Source organism: Columba livia, chromosome 5, assembly GCF_036013475.1.
Source record: "Columba livia isolate bColLiv1 breed racing homer chromosome 5, bColLiv1.pat.W.v2, whole genome shotgun sequence".
Taxonomy (NCBI): domain Eukaryota; kingdom Metazoa; phylum Chordata; class Aves; order Columbiformes; family Columbidae; genus Columba; species Columba livia.
Genome location: NC_088606.1, coordinates 50,689,699 through 50,707,723, shown reverse-complemented (window position 1 = coordinate 50,707,723; position 18,025 = coordinate 50,689,699). Strand labels below are relative to the sequence as shown.

At 40.3% G+C, this 18,025-nt stretch overlaps 1 protein-coding gene across 17 annotated transcripts in view; it reads right to left on the bottom strand.

Annotated features, from left to right (window-relative positions):
* Positions 1 to 10,147: 10,147 nt before the first annotated feature.
* TSPAN4 (tetraspanin 4) overlaps positions 10,148 to 18,025 on the bottom strand; it is a 445,369-nt gene continuing 437,491 nt past the window's right edge. For all 17 annotated transcript variants that reach the window (XM_065066071.1, XM_065066069.1, XM_065066068.1 and 14 more), the window contains 3 exons: positions 15,702 to 15,833; positions 13,925 to 14,008; positions 10,148 to 11,173 (listed from right to left, as the gene is read on the bottom strand). In XM_065066071.1, the coding sequence (XP_064922143.1) occupies positions 11,105 to 11,173; positions 13,925 to 14,008; positions 15,702 to 15,833 (285 nt within the window). In that variant the 3' untranslated portion in view covers positions 10,148 to 11,104. The remainder of the gene's footprint in view (positions 11,174 to 13,924; positions 14,009 to 15,701; positions 15,834 to 18,025) is intronic.

Sequence of the window (18,025 nt, the reverse complement as noted above, 5' to 3'; positions counted from 1 at the left end):
TCTTTAGCTGCAGTGCTTCCCATCAACATTATCAGAGTACTGTGAATCCTGCCATGAACATCTTTCTAACTGCTAAGCTGGCATTTCAAGGCAGGAGAAAAAACAGCTTTTGTCCTTCAGAGATAAGCCCTTGAACTCTGGGTCTAGACAAGCGGGGGACAATGTGACTGCAGGGACACATGGGCTGATTTAAAATGAATGGATGTATTACACATTTCTCCTACTAGTGTGGGGACATCTGCCTTTATCTAATACCATCATGTATATATATGTGTGTGTGTAGTGGGAAAATGTTTATCTTCTGTGTGCTGTTTAGGATTTCTCAGTCATACAGAAGTACTTAAGATTAAGACCTTAATATTGAAGAAGCTCTCTATTGTTAGAGAGCAAGCGAGCCTGCCAATGTGAGATTGGGTTGGCAGCTCAGTGGATTAATGGAAACATGGAGTTGGATTTAAAAGCCCTGAATAATAATCTTTAAATATGCTTACGCATTGTGGTTGTGCAGTTTCCCTGGGGAATCATCATATTCTCTGCTTCAAAAATTACACTGAGGACATAACTGAAACTATAGCACAACCTTGCCTACTGGCAAATCTGCTTTCATTCCTGGGGCTCAAATTCCTCCGTGCACATCTGTACACTAGGAGTGTCATTCCTTGTGGGTTTTCGCTTCTTATTATATCGTTGCCACAGGACCAGTTTTACCCAGACCTTAAAAACAAGAGGTGCAGAGCAGAGCTGAGCAACTTTCCTATCTGAACATGGATCTTGCTTAGGCTTTCAAATAAGCAAATGATGCTATTTGGAAATACTGAAGTGAATATTATGTTGAGGCTTGTGATACGTGCTCTCAATAAGGCAGCCAGAGGAAATCTGAAAAAGACTGGCTTGGCTGGCTGCCTGACTTTTTAATTTTTTTTTAAACTCCCGTCTGTGAAATTCTGTGGTGCTTCTAGATCATGTAACCCATTTCAATAGTACTTCATTCTCTGATAGATATCTGAGTCATCACACTGCAATGAGAGTATAGACACAATGTGATGCATTCTGAGATGTCTTCAGACGAAAGTCTTGAGAATATTTTCATTGTAGGAAATAGCTTTTTCTTATTTATGCAAGAACTTAGCAGTCTGAAAGGTGTTTGGACTTAGATTTGCTTTACCTATGTACACGTTTCTGGGGATTATCTCAATTTCAATTTAATTTGCCACTTCATGCTGTAAAGCTCTCAGGGACTCTCTAATTTTCAGTGAGAGCTCACTAAATTAAAATGAAATTGGCAGCACTGAGAATGGCAGTGTTGTCCTGAATTTCTGTTTATACTGCACGAGAGCTGCAAATAAGGCAACAGGACACTTGGTTGTTTGGTACTAGATCCGATTGTGCAGCCGAACACCCTTATGTTCCGTGTAATTGCCCTGAAGACAGCTTTTTAACTTGCAGGACGCTGTGCTCCATGTGACCAGTGACACATCAGCTGTGACATGCTGAGTTCTTTTAAATGTCATGGATCTCGGCAGTTTTCAGCAACGTTTAAATTACATAAAAATTTTCCCCTGCTGCTCCCTGGATTGATTTCCTGTGAGGCTGGAAGTACCAAATGTTGGAGGATGTAAGAGGAATCAATGTCTGTACCCCTTGTAACTGTTTTCATCATCTTAGTATTCCAGTATGCTTCAGTAGCTCTGTGAACCTGCAGCACCTAGGAGGGAGTAGATTGTTCAGTCTAAAGAGGACAGGAAAACAGTTGGAAAAGGATGAAAGCAGCATCAAGGGAAAAAAAGGTAAACAAGTGCACTAAACATTGATATCCATACCTTTGACCTTGTATATGCTGTATGTGGTACATGAGTTCCCCCTGCTCCTGGTGACAGTATTGGCTGCAGTGCTCCAGCTAGGAAGTTACCTATATGACTGTGGGGGGTGGTAAGATGAAGACTATCAGAGGGATGGACTGATTGCCCCTGGCTGCAGTACCAGTAGAGCATCACAGCTTTTGTCATACAGATCTGAATCACAGCGTACTACAGAGAAGGACTACTTCGGTCCCAGAACTGAGAGAACCACTATCTACACAGGACTCAAAACCTCCAAATCTGCTAAATCACAGGGACTAGGAGGACCCGAGAGGCTTTATGCACACTGCACTGTGTCTGTTGTGAATGAGCTGACCATGTATTTCAAGGGATACTGCTCAGGTGCCAAGTGCTGTCTGCCCAGGTCTAGTGTCTGTTTCCAACCTTCTCCCATACTTTTCATCTATGTTTTTCCATACCTGTCACTTTTGGTTTCCCTTCCTTGCCTATCCTGGTGCAGAATTTTGGATAAATTGGAGTACTGTGTCATCCACAGCAAAGATTGCTTGCATTGGTATATTCTAGTTCTTCGAAGGACCTTTGTACCTGGATTTTTGAGCATACATTAACGCTTCATTCCATCAAGAGAGTGATTTGCAGCAGGCTTTTAATTGTGCCAGTTTTCCATGTGATAATTCTTTTAAACCTGTGAGCGCTTAATTCAGATGACCTTTCGCTAATGAAGATTGTATTGTGTCAGGGTACATAGCTGTGGTGCACAGTCAGGAATAAGGTGTTCAGTAGGGAAGAACTCTAATGCACGGACTTCACAGGAAGGAGATTTAAAACTTCAATTTTTATTAGCACCAAATATCAAGCAAGTTCCATGACAACAAGCTGTACTTCCAAGCTGGTGAGTTGTTTTTTTTTTTTTTGTTTAGGGAAAGTGAGTTGATAATTATATGACACATTACTTCAGTGTAGGTACTTTCTTGCATTTGCAAACCCATAATTCCTTAAGTTTTGCACGGGTCTGAGTTCACAATTTCTGTTATTTCCTCAAAAGTAGGAGTATTTTCAACCATGAGATTTCAAGGCATCTTTATTTTGAGAGACCAAGTAACACAACTTAGCTACTCACCAGAAAAATAGTCAAAAACCACCTCTCGCTTCTAGGAGGAAATATTCCTGTTTCTTTTTCTAACATTCTTGTGTGTCCAGTTCCTGCAGCTGAGCTCACAGCGTGAACATTTTTCCCAAATAGTTTCTCTTGTAGCTCAATGCAGCTTCCTTATTCAATGAATTCCAACATGACTTTCAAATGAAGTTAATACGGGTGCAAAGACAGTGGTCATTGCTGGGGAAGGAGATCTGTGTGGTGCTCTGAGGATTATAAAGAAGCTGTTAGTGACTTTATCTGGTATAGGGTGATAGAGTGAGACAAGGCGTTCCAACTAAGCATGCAAGCAGCACCATGGTGAAGTGCTCTTCTCCTGGCATACTTGCGCAGTGAGAATTGAGTCTGTGAACAGCTTTAACTCCCTGGGTGGGGGAGGGTTCAATTCCTTGAGAATTGCCCTCCCCCCCACCTTTTTTTTTGTAGAAGTTGTCTTGGACAGGCTGCCACAGCACAAAATGTGAGGAATGCATATGCTCTGGTGACCTCAGTAGTGTATGGATGCATGTGAGCATTTCAAAAGAATAGCAATGGCAACATTTCTAGGCTGAAGCATTTTTCAGCTCAATATTCTGGGTGCTTACTATCCAAGCTGAGATATAGTATCAGAATCTGTTGATGGCATCTGTGGATGATGCAATAACACTGAGTTTCCAAGGTAAACTGGGTTAAAAGAAAAAAAAATTATCCTCACAGCCTTTGTTTCTCTGGGGAACACTGAACAACTACTGACTGTTCAGTGGGGTACCTGTGCTCATCCAGCCATTTGCTGGTTTGCATTGGGGAACTGAGGACACTGAGAGCAATTCTGGTTTAGTCACTAGTTAGGTCCATAACTAGGCTGACATGAACCACCTGGTTACAGTACTCCCTTTTCTCTGCTATGTAGGGACTATGGTCTCCTAACTCGATGTCAAAACTGAACTTTGTAAAGCCATGTAGGATGCCTATCCTTGAGTTACACGATACAAATAGCTGAATCCCCTCTGCATTTGGCAGACTGGGACCTTGATTAACCACGTATCCCTGTGTGCAGAACAGCAAATGTAAATGGTACGGCAAAGGTGGAAGGGCTGGAGCAGTGATGGGCTTAAGCCTTACAGCAAAGGAAATGTGTTTGTGGAGGTGGAAGATGATGAGGTTCATCTGAGTAGACTTTCACAAACCAGATCCTGAAATCCCTTTACTACTACAGTAGTTTGTCATGTCTTCAGTATGAATGCTTTATACCTGAAACTCTTGTCACTGTCCATATGGAAAAATAAACACATAATACACATTAACAGCTGGGTTTTTATGCTGTACTTTGTTTTATATAGATTTAGTTATATACAGTTATATTTTATTGTCTTGGCTGTGATTTGAACCACATTCTGTAATAGCAGTGCCATGGGAATGTAAGGGGAGGTTTACAGTGGATAAGGACCCCATACTTTCAAGTTATTCTCGTAACCACAATTACTGGGAAGTCTCTGTTAAGTTATTCTGTAGTAACAAAATATTCTGCGTGAACAACTTCTGCATAAAAGATACCAGGGAGTTGTTTGAGAAACCAGTTTAACTGATCAGCCATTTCTTTATTAAAAAAACTGGACATTGCAAGATGACTTATAGGCCCTCTATATATTAATAGCTGTCTAACATGCACTGGTGTGGGTTTAGTAGTGAATGCTTTCTGGCTGTTGCAGGGAGGAATGTAAACTAAGCTGTTCTTACAGGTCAACAAACCCCACGATTTCTAGTAAACAGAATAACATACAGTATTTCTATGGGGAAACAGTTTTACTGGGGGAAGGGCGGGAAAGCAAGGCCTAGGGTCAAATGACCTACATAGGCAACTGGGGGGATTTCAGAAGAACAGCCTTTCAAATTGCACTCACTAGGTGAGTTGTTAATGATTATCTGTTTGGGGTTTTTAACATGGGAAGGTAAGAAAGATTTGGCTCTGTATTTTGCACTTCTGACGTGTCAAGACAAAGCTTTGGATGAAGTTCTATGGGCTACCCTTAAGTCTCTTTGAAAATAAATGCCATGCAGGCAGAAAATACTTTGTATCACACAGCTAGTATAATCACCTAAGCCTGATACTCTCAGGTTGTGTTAAGTACATTTGACAAAAATGCAGGACGTCAGCTGAAATACTAGGGTAGTTGTTAATTAAAATAGAAACACCTCTGTATATGCCAACATGTAGTTCAGAAAGCAAAGAAAACTGAACTAGGATAGCTGCTGGGGGAAGGTATACTGAGTTTAGGTTTTTAAAACAATGGGATGTTGAAAATCAATAGTGTACTCTATTACCCAGGTTTAAGCTTTAGTGGAAAGACAAATTGGGCCATAAAGGTAATACAGCTGCTCTGTGCCCATGTATTTCTGTACGAATCATTGTTAGCATTCCTGAAGTATTGATTCAATGGTGAATAAAGGAAATTGAAAAGCAGCATTAAAATCCATGTAAGAAGGGTTCTTTTACATGTACATGGCATGATGAAATTGTGACATTCACTGCTACAATGTAAGACTGGAGTGGAAAGTTTCACAAAGTCAGAAAGGGATTAAAGATAGATGTAGTTAATGAGACCAGGTAGTGGTACACTTAACAGGATGAAGAAAATTCAAGGAATATAAAAATGTGCCTACTGAACCGAGGAAGTTGTAAGAAACTTCCACCAGTGGTTTGGGTTATCCTTTGTGAGGTTTCCTGCAACAACCTCTAAAATGTCTGGGTCTCCACTTTCACACCACATCTACCCTTGCCCTTTCAATACTATGCCTGTGGTTTTGTTCAAAATGCACCCAGTTTAGAGCAGTTTCACTTGTGAAGCTGTTTGACCTGGAGGGTACAATAAATTGCATTGAAAAAGGCAGTGTTAGTTCATAGTCATTCCTGTTTAACAGAGACTGGTGGTAATTTTCTAAGTTTTTCTATGTAATTTCTGAATTTAAGCAACTACCTCAGAAAAAGAGAGGTCCATTTGTTTCAAAATTATCAGTAACAGACAAGTCCTAAACAGAAGATAACTGAGTTTGGGTCTGAGTATTTTGTTACGCTGTAAATCTCATCCCCCAGTATTATCTTAATTGTTCTCCACTATCACATAATTTCAGGTTGCCCTTAAGAGGAAACAGAAAACATTATAAATTTACTTGGGAATGGGTTAGCCACTTAACAATAATAAAAAAAAAAAAAAAAAAAAATATATATATATATATATATATATATATATATATAAAAGGAAGGATAGGTCAAATCAAAGATAGGCAATGAGAAATTACAAAAAATATGTATCCTGTGTATCTTTTTTTTTTTTATTGTGTATACTGTGTGTGTGCACTTGCGCACACACATCTTTGGGCATGTATATACTCACTATATAGCTTGCAGTGTAGTTGACTATAAAGAATACAAAAGACATTCTGTTGTAAACTTTAAAGAATATTTAATAACTTTTTAAAAATAAAAATGTATATTTTATATTTTGTTCTTATATGAATGCACAAAAATGCATCATTGTAGTTGCAGCGACAAAAATCCAAAGAACTGAGGAGACCTGCCTACTGTGGTAAGATGCCAGTAACAATCTAGCATTCACAAAGAATCCAAACAAAATTTCCCATGGCAAGTCCTGACTTGTTTTCTTACTGTGAATTGTCTAACTCTGTATATGTGAAGATCATTCACGCTCAGCACGAGTCCTTGCAAACAAAGTTAATGAAGAATCTGGTTTTAAAAGAAATGCCACAGCCAGCTGCTGGTTTCTGTTGCTTACCTCTGATGCCACATTTATAGCACAACAATGAAGCTGAGGGGTGAGTGAATGGCTTCAACCTTCTCCACACTAACAACCTTCTGCCCCATCTACGAATGGGGGCAGAGGCAGCCGGGAGCCACACGCACTGAAAGACGTAACCAAGTTCCTAATTAGTTTGTGAGGAATGAGGGGCATGGGAGGATTCACATAGCAGCTATACTGCTGATCCAAGATAAAATACAGCCATTGTGCAGTTCCTTCCTCTCCATATTGTAAAACATACAATACTGCATTCAAATGGTAATTATTGAATGGAAGAATAAATCTTTACAAGTTTATATAATTTGAGGGGGAGGAGCACAAGAAATATTCATAGAACAGCAACTAGAGTGTATTTCAGTGATTGTGTGCTATACAATGTGGAGCTAAATAATTCTGTTGTACAAGCAATAAGATTTGGCTGCTACTGACAGTTACTGTACAGGAAAATAACCATATTCTATTAAGTATACATATGTATATATATTGTTATAATTGTGAAGATGAAAAACTAGAACTATATTGGACTCAATCTAAAAGCTAAATTCTGGTGTTGCTAAGTTCAGTAGGTCAAGCTCTGTGCTCTGTGCTTTCACATCTTGTTATTAAGCAGAAAGAGCAATGAGTATAAATTAGAAGTGCTCTCCTTCAATTGCCTTTGGTTCTGTCTTTAATTTAAATGTATAGAGTCTACCTTCATGTTTAAAAATAAGAAGTGAAAATAATATAAAAGACTTTACCAAAAGTGACAAAACACTAATGGAAGCAATTGGAATGACTCTGTGTTGCTCTGCATATGTATGATATAAGCAGCCTTTTACATGTGTATTATGTACTACAGGGTAGTTATAACCAAACAGTTCAATGTGAATTTTTATCCATAATATGGAACTATCTTTTTTGATTTTTTAAAAAAGATTGTTGCTGTTACGTATCACAAAATTTTCTAACCTTGTCAGCAGAGAAAGGATGCAATGCTTTCAAGAAGAAAATATGATAAGTCTGAGGCTTGTTATATGCAGTGTGTTCAGAGGTTTGAAATTGGATTGTGCTGGTAATGCTTTAAGCACCGTAACATCTGTCTGGCCTGTGTGAAGAGAGTTAATAACATCAAATATAGGAAACAGTCCAGTTCAAATTATAAACAAGTTGCAGTAGCATCTCAGTTGGCAGTGTAAGGATAGTGTTTAAAAAGAAGAATTATTAGCAGCAATGTGTTGTCTGGTGGTTGTGGGTTTTTTTGTTGTTTTTTTTATTTTGTTTTCAGCAGTTAGTGCCGTATGTTTCTACTGCAGTGACTGGGATTTACAAAGTGAGTATTGCTTATACTCCCTGTAGATACATGTTTCTGAAAACCGAGGCAGTTTATCTTGTTGTAAAGACACCTAAATGGTGGAAAATGATTAGAGGGAACTCTTGAAGTGTGACTTGTCTTCAGTCTCTGTCTCTCATTTCATTTGTTCTGTATGTTTAGCTGAAGTCTAGCAGTCTTCTCTATGAGCTCAGTGCATATTCTTGGGATGCTCACACGTTTGTGATCTCTCTTCTCTCTACACCACCACCAGGGAAATTGATGAGAGTTGCCATCTGCGGGAGCTCTGTTGCACAATGGTTTGCTCTTATCAGCTGAGCCATCATCCGTCTGCTGTCTCTGTGTTAATTTTTAATGGCAGCAATCACTACAAATAGACTTGTCTACCTTTTATCTTTCTTAAAAATCAATGTTTTATAATGTATTCATCACTCTGTTATGCTGCTTTTCAGCGGTGGAAACTCTGAGCTGTCAGCAGGAGCACCTGTATGTACAAACTACAAACCATGGCAGGAACTAATGGTGAATCTAACCTGTAATTGCGTCTATGCAGGAAAGAAAGTAACAGAGAGGAGAGAGGGAAGGAACTTACACCATCTTTTGAAGAGCAGGACTATTGGCAGGTCAGCCTCGGCTCAGGAAGCAGAGAGCATTGAGACTGGTGATTGTAACACCAGGAGTTGGTCTCTTGCTTGGGGTACAGTGTGCCCATGTGTGGGCTACTCAGTTTAACCTCTCTCTTGGGTCAGGGTCTGTTAACATTTGTCAAAGCTTGTCAGCATGGCAGTAAAATCCTTAAGTTGTGCTGAGGTCGCTGTGATAGTGAGTGATTAGGAAGCCACAGAAAATGCACACAAGTAGTAACATTACTTTCAACTTAGCCTGCACAGCTAAATGCCCCATGCTACAGTGGCTGGTGCATAAAGGTGGGGGTAAGACTTTAAAAGAAACTTACTCTTTCACACACCAGACTGCTCTAAGCACTTCCCCACAAAACATGGAGTAGCCTGAGGGTGAGAAGACCGCAGGCAATCAGCAAAGATGGAAAAAAACCCAAAACCTAAGCAGTGAGAGTAGTATTTGTCAATGGTGCACGTTCAGAAATGGTTACTTACAGGTGTTAAGGAGATTGTTCAATAGGCTGTGGGTCTGTGAGTCCAGCTTTACTGCTGGAAATTGCCTTTAAATCAAAGTAAGCAAAATGGTGACAAGTGTCATAGCTGAGACTTGCTGTTGTAAGCACTAAAGGTACCAGGTAACCTTTTTTTCTGCCTGCAACAGCTGCATTGAGCTTTCTGGGAAAACAGGGCATTGCAGCTCTCTCTGGCCTACTGTCCATGGCTGAGAGGTCTCAGAGGCGAGCTGCAGGGAGCAGGCCAGCTGCATTGCTCTGTTTGCCTGTTCCCTGCTATGTCCTTTCCCTGGAGCGCTTCAGCTCCTCCCTGGAGCGCTTCAGCTCCTCCCTGGCACGTGTGCACATTATTTGAGGCTGCTTGCTGATGGGGAATTGTTTGTTTGAACAACTGAAAACATCTGATTCTTAGTGCCATCACTAGACAGTGTGCACAGATGGGTACTACATAAATTACTCCAGTTACCAATGCAGGGTGAGGACATCAGACAGCTGGTTTCTGGTTCAGGAAAGTTATGACTTTGATTTCTGAAAATTCCAGAAAATGTGGGGCATATTCTAGCCAACAGCCAGGCAGAGGGAGACGGGTCTGAAAAACAGAACTGAGAGGTGACTCCAGTTCTAGTAGACTGATGCGTCTTGGCTGTTGTAGGCATGTAGCTGGAAAAAAAAAAAAAAACAAAAAAAGCTAGGCATAAAAACATATTTAAGTGTTAACTCTCAGAAAAATGAACAATGTACAAAAGATTTTTCCTCAGCAAGGCAAATGCTATCATGCCTGCCGATGATGATATCCCAAAGTAAATTAATGAAATGGTGACATTCAGGGAAGGAGCAGCTGACAGCTTTGTACGGACTTTCAAGTGTGGAAACGAGTGATATTTTTTGGCAGACTAACTTGAAACAGGGATGATAAAAAATAAAGCCATAGTCGAATGACAGAGAGAGCCCACTCACAAGTTGTTTACTGAAATGAAGATACAGCTGAAAGTAACTACTTGTTTCCCAGAGGTATAAGTGATAGTGCTTCCTACAAGAAATAATACTCAGTTATTTCAGTTGGAATGTAAAATGGGATAGAAAGGTTCCCTCTTTCTGAGGTTAGATGCTGGGTATTTTCACCTCCTTTCAGAACAGTATGTGTATATGAATGTACTATATATTACATAAACAGTCAACCATCTATATGCCACTGGCAATTAATAAGTGAGACAATGTCCAATGTTGTTTTCTCTTTACAGCCAGATCTCACTGTACAGATTCTGATTAAAAGCCTGACTTTGCAGTGCATCAGATCAAAAATACTCCTTTAAAATAACATTTCTGAAGATGATCCTCTCCTGGCTACAAAATTATTTTGAGACACTTGGAGGCAGGACTGCTTGATCTTGACATCTTAGCTGTGTGCAAACTGTAGTAAAATTACAATTACATTCAGTGCTAGCTGCTCTGTACCTTCTTTCCACACTGAGGAACGCTCATTTTCTACTCACTCTCTTCCAGACTGTGAAACGTGAGAAGGCAACCTCACAGGTTTTGCAGAGGTTGCCTCAGCGCAATCTTTTCCTACCATTGGTTTGCAGATGAGCCCCTCAGAAGCAGCCTCCTCTGCCTTGCCACAGGCCATGGAAGGAGCCATTGCTCTCTGGAGGTTTCTTCTGTTTAAAGACAAGGCTGCTTCTTACCTCTGCCAGTTCAAGTACTGGCTTTTTCTTTTCTTCCTCCTTCAGTAAAGTGGGGTGATTCACAAAATCTTCAGAAAGATAGCATTATACACAGTTTATAGTACAAAGGCCGGGGGCGGGGGTGAAAAAAAGAAGGCCAGACGAATGAGCATGAAGGAGACTTCTCCTGTGTCCTTTGGAGGAGGAGCAGAAAGATTGGTAATGGTATCTATGCACAATAGGTGTCTGCCTTGACTACCTGACAATACATGGTCATTGCAAAGGTGAGTCCGAGAATCTAAAAGAAAACAAACAAACATTTTTCAGTAAGTAAAAAACCATGCCAATGTATTGAAACAAAACAAAAAAAAAGAGAGAAAAGCATGCTTACACTGGTTTTGTTCACACACAAGAAGACACATCACACACTGCTTTTCCTGCTGGCTCATGTCTTGTCTGCCTTTTGTCCTATCTGTATTGCTGTTTTACAGAATGGAAAATGACAGCATGGGAAAGTTGATTTCTCCACAGAAACTGGCCACCAGATACTGGGAAGAGGTATATTGAAAATAAATGTTTGGACATCTTTTGCTTGAAATATTTTATAGTAGCAAGTCACAGCTGTGGGGCTCTGTGGTTACCTTGTTAGCTGTTGCTTTGAAAGACAATTGGGTTGGTCCATGACCCAAAGGATGCTGTAGTTTACTTTACTGTACTTTACTTTTCCAAGCCTATGTGTGCACAGGTCCCTATGGGGGAATCACTGGAGACTGTCCATGCATTAATCATAACCATCAATGCCTCATCAACAATGTATGTGTCTTTCTACTCAGCCTATTCAAGAGAAGCAGCAGGGAGGTGGTGGTTCTTTCCCCAGCCCAACTATGGACCTGCTGTGCTGCCTCTGGTAGATTGTCTCATCAGAAAAGGGGATGGGGAAGAGAATCTTGTTTTCCTTTTTGTTGTAGTACTTGTATGAATGTACTAAGTGGTTGTTACTATTCCTTTGCAACACCATTGTAAAAATGTCATTGAAATAAAGGTTTACCAAGTAGATATTTTTTTGTATGAACTCTATTCTAAGCACTTAATTTGACCACTTCAAATTTACTCTTTATAGAAATAGTAGTTCCTGTTAATTAGTATTTTGAAGGAGTACATGAATAACACATATAATACTTTAAAAATAAATTTTAAAATATGTTTTAAAGCTGTTATCTTCTTCATTTCCCATTCTTCCACAGTGAAATAAGATTACTAGGCTTTAGTGAGCTGTTTTATAGTAAGCACATGCCTTTTGGAAGTTTCCGTGAATACTGCCTTCTACTTCCTAGCAGAAGAACACCTACAGGATGCAACTATAAGATTGTTAACATGAAAAACAAAAGCTGTCACATGCTTAGGGCCAGTCAACACTGTAACAGCAACAATAGAGGGAGCCCAATTCATTTTAGGTGACAGTGCATCAAAACTTTCATCTTTAATTAGATTGAGTCACATAGCAGCTGCAAGACAGACTAAAAATCTTTTGTGTTCTGAGGGGTTTTCTCTGTATTTCACAGCATTTTCTAGGAATATCAGCATTTTAGAATTGTCTGAAGTGTTTTCTCCTACGCAAACAAGGCATTTCTTTCTGTCAGAAAGATACTAGTCTCTTAAATACCATAAATATAATCAGGGTCTACAAGAAGGACTGACAGGGGCTTCTGTGTTTTTGTTGTATCTTTTAAAGACTCTGTAACTGCTGAACAGATGCTCAAAAGCTGTTTCTTAAAATATGGTAATAATATACTAACAACAGCCTTACGTTGTTTCTCTGCCACGTGATTGTGTTGTGCTTGTTTTCCTAAGCATATCTGCTTATTCTATTAGAAAACAAAAACTCTACTGAATTTGGGCCTACAAGGTGTCAGGCATTTGTGTTAATGTTAATGTGTTAATTAGGCAGAATGGCATGTCTCTTTCTCCTGTGTCATGTATTAAGTGGGAATACAAGTGGAATTCTGATCCCAGGCTCTCTCTTGCTGCTGCCAGTGGTATGCCATGCAAAATTAAAATAAACAAACAAAACAAAACACAAAACCACAGAAATAAAAATGAGCAAAAATAAACAAAAAAAACCACCACACACACAACAAAAGAGCAACCACCAAAACACAGGTTAATCTGGATTTACATGGTATTATTTAGCTTAGTGATGCCATCCTTCCTCCTTATATGTTGCATGTGAAAGAGAGATGGAGCTGGCAACTAAAGTTCTGGCTTCACTGCATTAAGGAACAGGACTTTCGGCCATAAACTGAAGGCTGAAAGAGCCTGAGCTCCAGCCCAGCTTTCACCTGTGCATCCTGAAGGTTTGGGCCATTTGGGCTACATTATGGCCACAACCATGGCAAGCAGGATGAAAGACACGGGTGTGCAAGAGACACTGCACTGACAACAGATTCTTCTCTGGCCAAAGTCAGGCTGCAAATAACTGCAGGTCAAACTCTAGCAGGCAAGTCCATGCTGGTCTTGCCTACCTAGTTTTCCTGCATTAATAGAAAAGGAACATGGTTTTATTGGCAAGGTTGAGTAATGGTAACAACATTCCAACTTGTAACTTCGCCTAGGACTGAGGATGGGGTTGAAGACTTAAGCTACCTTTAGTCTATCTTGAAGTTAGGTATTTTTAGTGGATAGTCCTTTCTGGGGAATTACTGGACAAATACAGGTACCCTAAAAGCAATTCACCCTACCTTGGTTCGGCTTCTGGCTTTGGATGTCAGAGACTGCCTCTCCCTGAGTCTAATCTAAGCCTTAGAAAAACCACTTACTAAGGTGCAGTGTACCGTAAACCAGAAAAATGTGTGCAGTATTCCTAACGCTGTACTTTGTACATAGTATTTTTAACTATAAAAACATAAAAGACTCAAATCTTGCAGAGTTTTATGCTAACATGATGCAAAATTTTGCATTATTAAAAAAGGCTTAGACAGAGTATAGCTGGATCTGTGGTTACTTATTTCGTTAGGGTTATTAGGTTTTGAAAATTAATATTGAACTGTACCTGCACCATAGCTGTGCACAATCCAAAGATTCCCACTGCTAGTAAGTTTTCCTGGAGCCATATTTTCACTGTTTCATAGCAAGGCTGGAAAAAAACCCCAGAACACTGTATTAGCCACAAACACAAAAATCTGCTCCCCTGGGAATAGATGGACAGAAAAGAGCCAGCTCAGACTAAGCTGCTAGGTGGCCTGGATTATCATTATTTCAGCATTGGAGCAACTACTGTGTGTTTCTGGGTTGACACTTGAATGCAGAGTACTAATTGTAATGACACACACAAAAAAAAACACTTCAAAAGTGCTGCATGGGCACTGCTCCATATAAATTGGGCCAGTAACTAAAAATAAACAAGCAGTGGATTTGCATCCTCTTTAGCCTCTCAAAAACAACTAGAAGCAGTTTAAATGTCAGGATGAGCCTTTCATTTTTTCCAAATTTCAGGAAAATTTTTATTATATATATTGAACCCAAAAGTTCCAGTGAGAGCTCCTTAGCCACTCTGGTGCACATGGGCCTATTTCATACCATTTTCCATGATTTTAAATTGCAGTGTGGGCACTCCTGCATTATTTTTTCCTGCTTTAAATTCTGCAGTAGCTGTAACCTTCTGTTCCTGTCCCAGTTTTGGGAAGGGTGGAACTGGCCTAAGTAAAACCTTTCTTTAAATAATGTGTAAGTAATAAATAATGTCTGTAAGAGAACATTGTGCAAAAATTGTGCCCTCTGTCTTGTAAATGTACATCACCAAGAATCATTCAGCCTTCAGTCAGTGGCTTCCACATAGGTATTAATATCAAGGAAAAATATTAATGCCCACCAGAAGGCATGGTGTCAACCTGCACTGATCTTCTTGGCACCCTGAATAAAGTAGAACTTTTAAGTCCTTCGAATTCAAAATTTGACTTTGAGCTGCTTGAAAGGTAGAAGGGAGCCATGTTTTGTTGGAACAGCCTCTGCCAGTGCCAATCCATGTGCATGAAATCTCACTAGAAAGTGGCCAAGAGAGTTTTACCATCAAAACTGCTTTACAATTCCACTTCATCAGCTGGCCTTACTCCATACCCCTCCTGAGTATGTGTACTACCTGTAATGAGCACAAAGAATTGCGAGCTAATTTCAGAGAAGAAGTTAGGCTCTGACTGTCTGCTCTAGAAAGATCTTGTGGAGATGTTGTAGGGAAATTATCCCATGGAGTTTTGAATTTGATTACAGCCAAGTGCAGAAACTTGTTGTAAAAAAAAAATGCTGCTGGCAATTCAGCGGAACAGTTCTCACTCTCCTGCTGTGCAGCAGAAACCCCTGAATGAGTTCCTGGCAGGAGCAGCGCACTCCAGGCTCACACAGTCGTCTTGCCTCACCACTGCCTGGGCCACTGTGGCTGCTGCTCCAGGGCTTGTGCTACATGCGTGGACTAGACATTTGTCTCTACCTGACACCAGCACGTGGGACACAAAAAAGGACGATGCTGTGATTACCTAGCCAGATCTACCTAGACTGTGCTCCAGATCAGTGTTGGCAGGTACTTGTCTGCAATGTGAAACAACACCTCACAGCCCACTGAAAGATAAGCCATCAGCTTTTAAAAATAATTAACTTGGCAGTTTCATTGGAGGTCAAAAGCCACCGCTCAGCATGTGCCTTATGAAACCTTCTGATTAAAGATAAGTAGGGGAACAACACACATTGTCATCTGTATAGCCCTGCAAATGGCAAGCTGCCTGCCATTTACCTGGGTTGCAAAGCAGCTGCGGAGCTGCTGCTGGGAAGCTACTCACCGCTTTCCACCAGGTCCCTGGGGAATGCAGTCCACAGTTCTCGCTGAATTCTAAGCAGCAGGAGTCTGGAACCCGGGTTGTATTGTATACTTCAAACCAGTCAGTGTAGTTGGAGACTCCACAGCATCTGAACTGGATAAAGAAGAACCAAGATGACACCCTCAGTATGATGTGTCCCTGACTTCTGCACATTCTGGCTTCTGCACAGAGATGGACAGTCAGTGCATTTTGATTACACCAGCAGAGGCTTGAAATTTTAAAGAAATTTTAAAGAAATACAACATTTCCTCAGCTTTACCCAGACAGACCATTTCCCCCACTCTTTTCTATCTTTAAATATGGTCTTATATGTAGCTAATGTTGATAAAAGAAGCAAAAGCACCTATTTGCAGCGGCAGGACACTGCAGGAGCTAAAACAGGACAACTCCAGCCAAAAACTGAAGAGTTGATGTGACCAAGCAGGATTATAACAATTGTTTGCTGTCAGGAAAAAAAAATATTTAAGATACAGACACAGCACTCAGGAGGTGAAGATACTGGGATCACTACAGCACACTACTGAAATCATGATTGAAGTTAATGAGGCAAATTTCTTTCTAAGCTGTTAATTACTAATCACCTTTGAAAGTCTTTGTCAGTCAGTTAAAGACATATTTCCTCCTCTTGGTGCAGTTCCTTAATGTCATCATCTGATGCCGTCCTTTAAGTGTCTACATAGTGTATAATGACTATGTTAGTGCTAAATCAGGGTTGTTTAACTTTGGTACTGGGATGAAAGGCATAGGAAATGTATGTAACAGTACAGGGAATGGCTCTGTGACCATATTCCCCCTCTGAGAACCAGTATATTCCTGTGATACAAAATAAGCTCAGACTCATTACCATATAGATGTATACACCATCTGTCACTCCTGTGCTAACTCAAAAGTATGAATTTGTTGGTATTTAGACACTTTACCACTAATGAGTAAAACAAGATAACACTGGGCTGTGTAACTGCTCTCTGCTATTGGCAGTACTTCACGCCTTTTCTGTGCTATGCCAGCCACCTACTTAGCCCCAAAATGACTTGCCAAAATGTTTGTTTTTTTTTTTTTTTAAATGTGATTTTATATAAGCCTGTATTTTTCATAACCCTATACAGATAATTTCTTTTGCTTCTGACAGACTCAGGATCATGCAGATATCTGCATCCCAGGCCCAAGGACCTAATACAGTTTCATATATATATATGTGTATGTGTATGTGTATGTGTATGTGTATATGTATATGTATATGTATATGTATATGTATATGTATATGTATATGTATATGTATATGTATATAAAAACAACAATTGTACAGTTTGTGGGTACCGAGGGCTGAGTGTTCAGGTCTTGTTGCACACACAGGATCTGCCATCCAAGACCAACAGAGGGCAGAGGTGTCACATGCTGCCTCACACATCAGATGCTGCTTCAAGCACTCGCAGAAAGTAGTCCACGATAGAGATGTTTCAGCGTTCACAGCACAGTTTTTCTTCTGCCAAGCAAAAGTCAAAAACCTTTCCCAGACTAACATCTATCCCCAGAAGGTTCTGCTCAGAATTCTGATTTGGTCTGTGGCAGCAATCAATCCTTAGCTGGCAACTGTTTGACTTGTGAGTTTACAGGCTTCATTTGCTACAAACTGACTTGAAAGTAAAAAAAGTTTGTAACTATACTTTTCCCCCTCTATGTTCCTGCACACAAGACTAGAGCTCCATGCATAACAGGTCCCAAAACCAGATAGGAGCAGCATGGAACACATGGCGTGCATTTTAGGAAAGCTGGTTTATCTACAAAGCTGACAAGAAGGTCCTGGAGGCTGTCATCATTAGAGTCAGGAGACAGCTCTTGATAGACAGTGAGAAGTGACAGCTTGTAAATAGCAAGCCTTGAAAATGTAGCTCATCTGTGATGTAAAGAGTACAATAGTATGGGCTGAGGGATTTGAGTGATGTTCTGGCCAAACACAAGTGACCCAAGTTTGCATAAATTGTGACTAGACCCCTTGTCCCCATAATATTGCGTGGCTGAGGGTGTCCAAGTCTGACAGACTAAGGAGATGACGATGAAGTACAGGTAGTTAGGGCTGACAGTGTGGAGGACAGCTGTTTCAATGGAGCCTGTGAAGCAGACGGTGGCTAGGCCATGATCTAGGGCTGGGACTGGTAAGCCTGGTAAGCCACAAGGTCGAAATAGGAAGGGATGCAGTTGCAAAGACAAGCACAGTTGGACACACATTGCCTGCTCATGCAGATCCTCTGTGTATTGTGCAAGAGCAGAGGATTAAATATTGATGC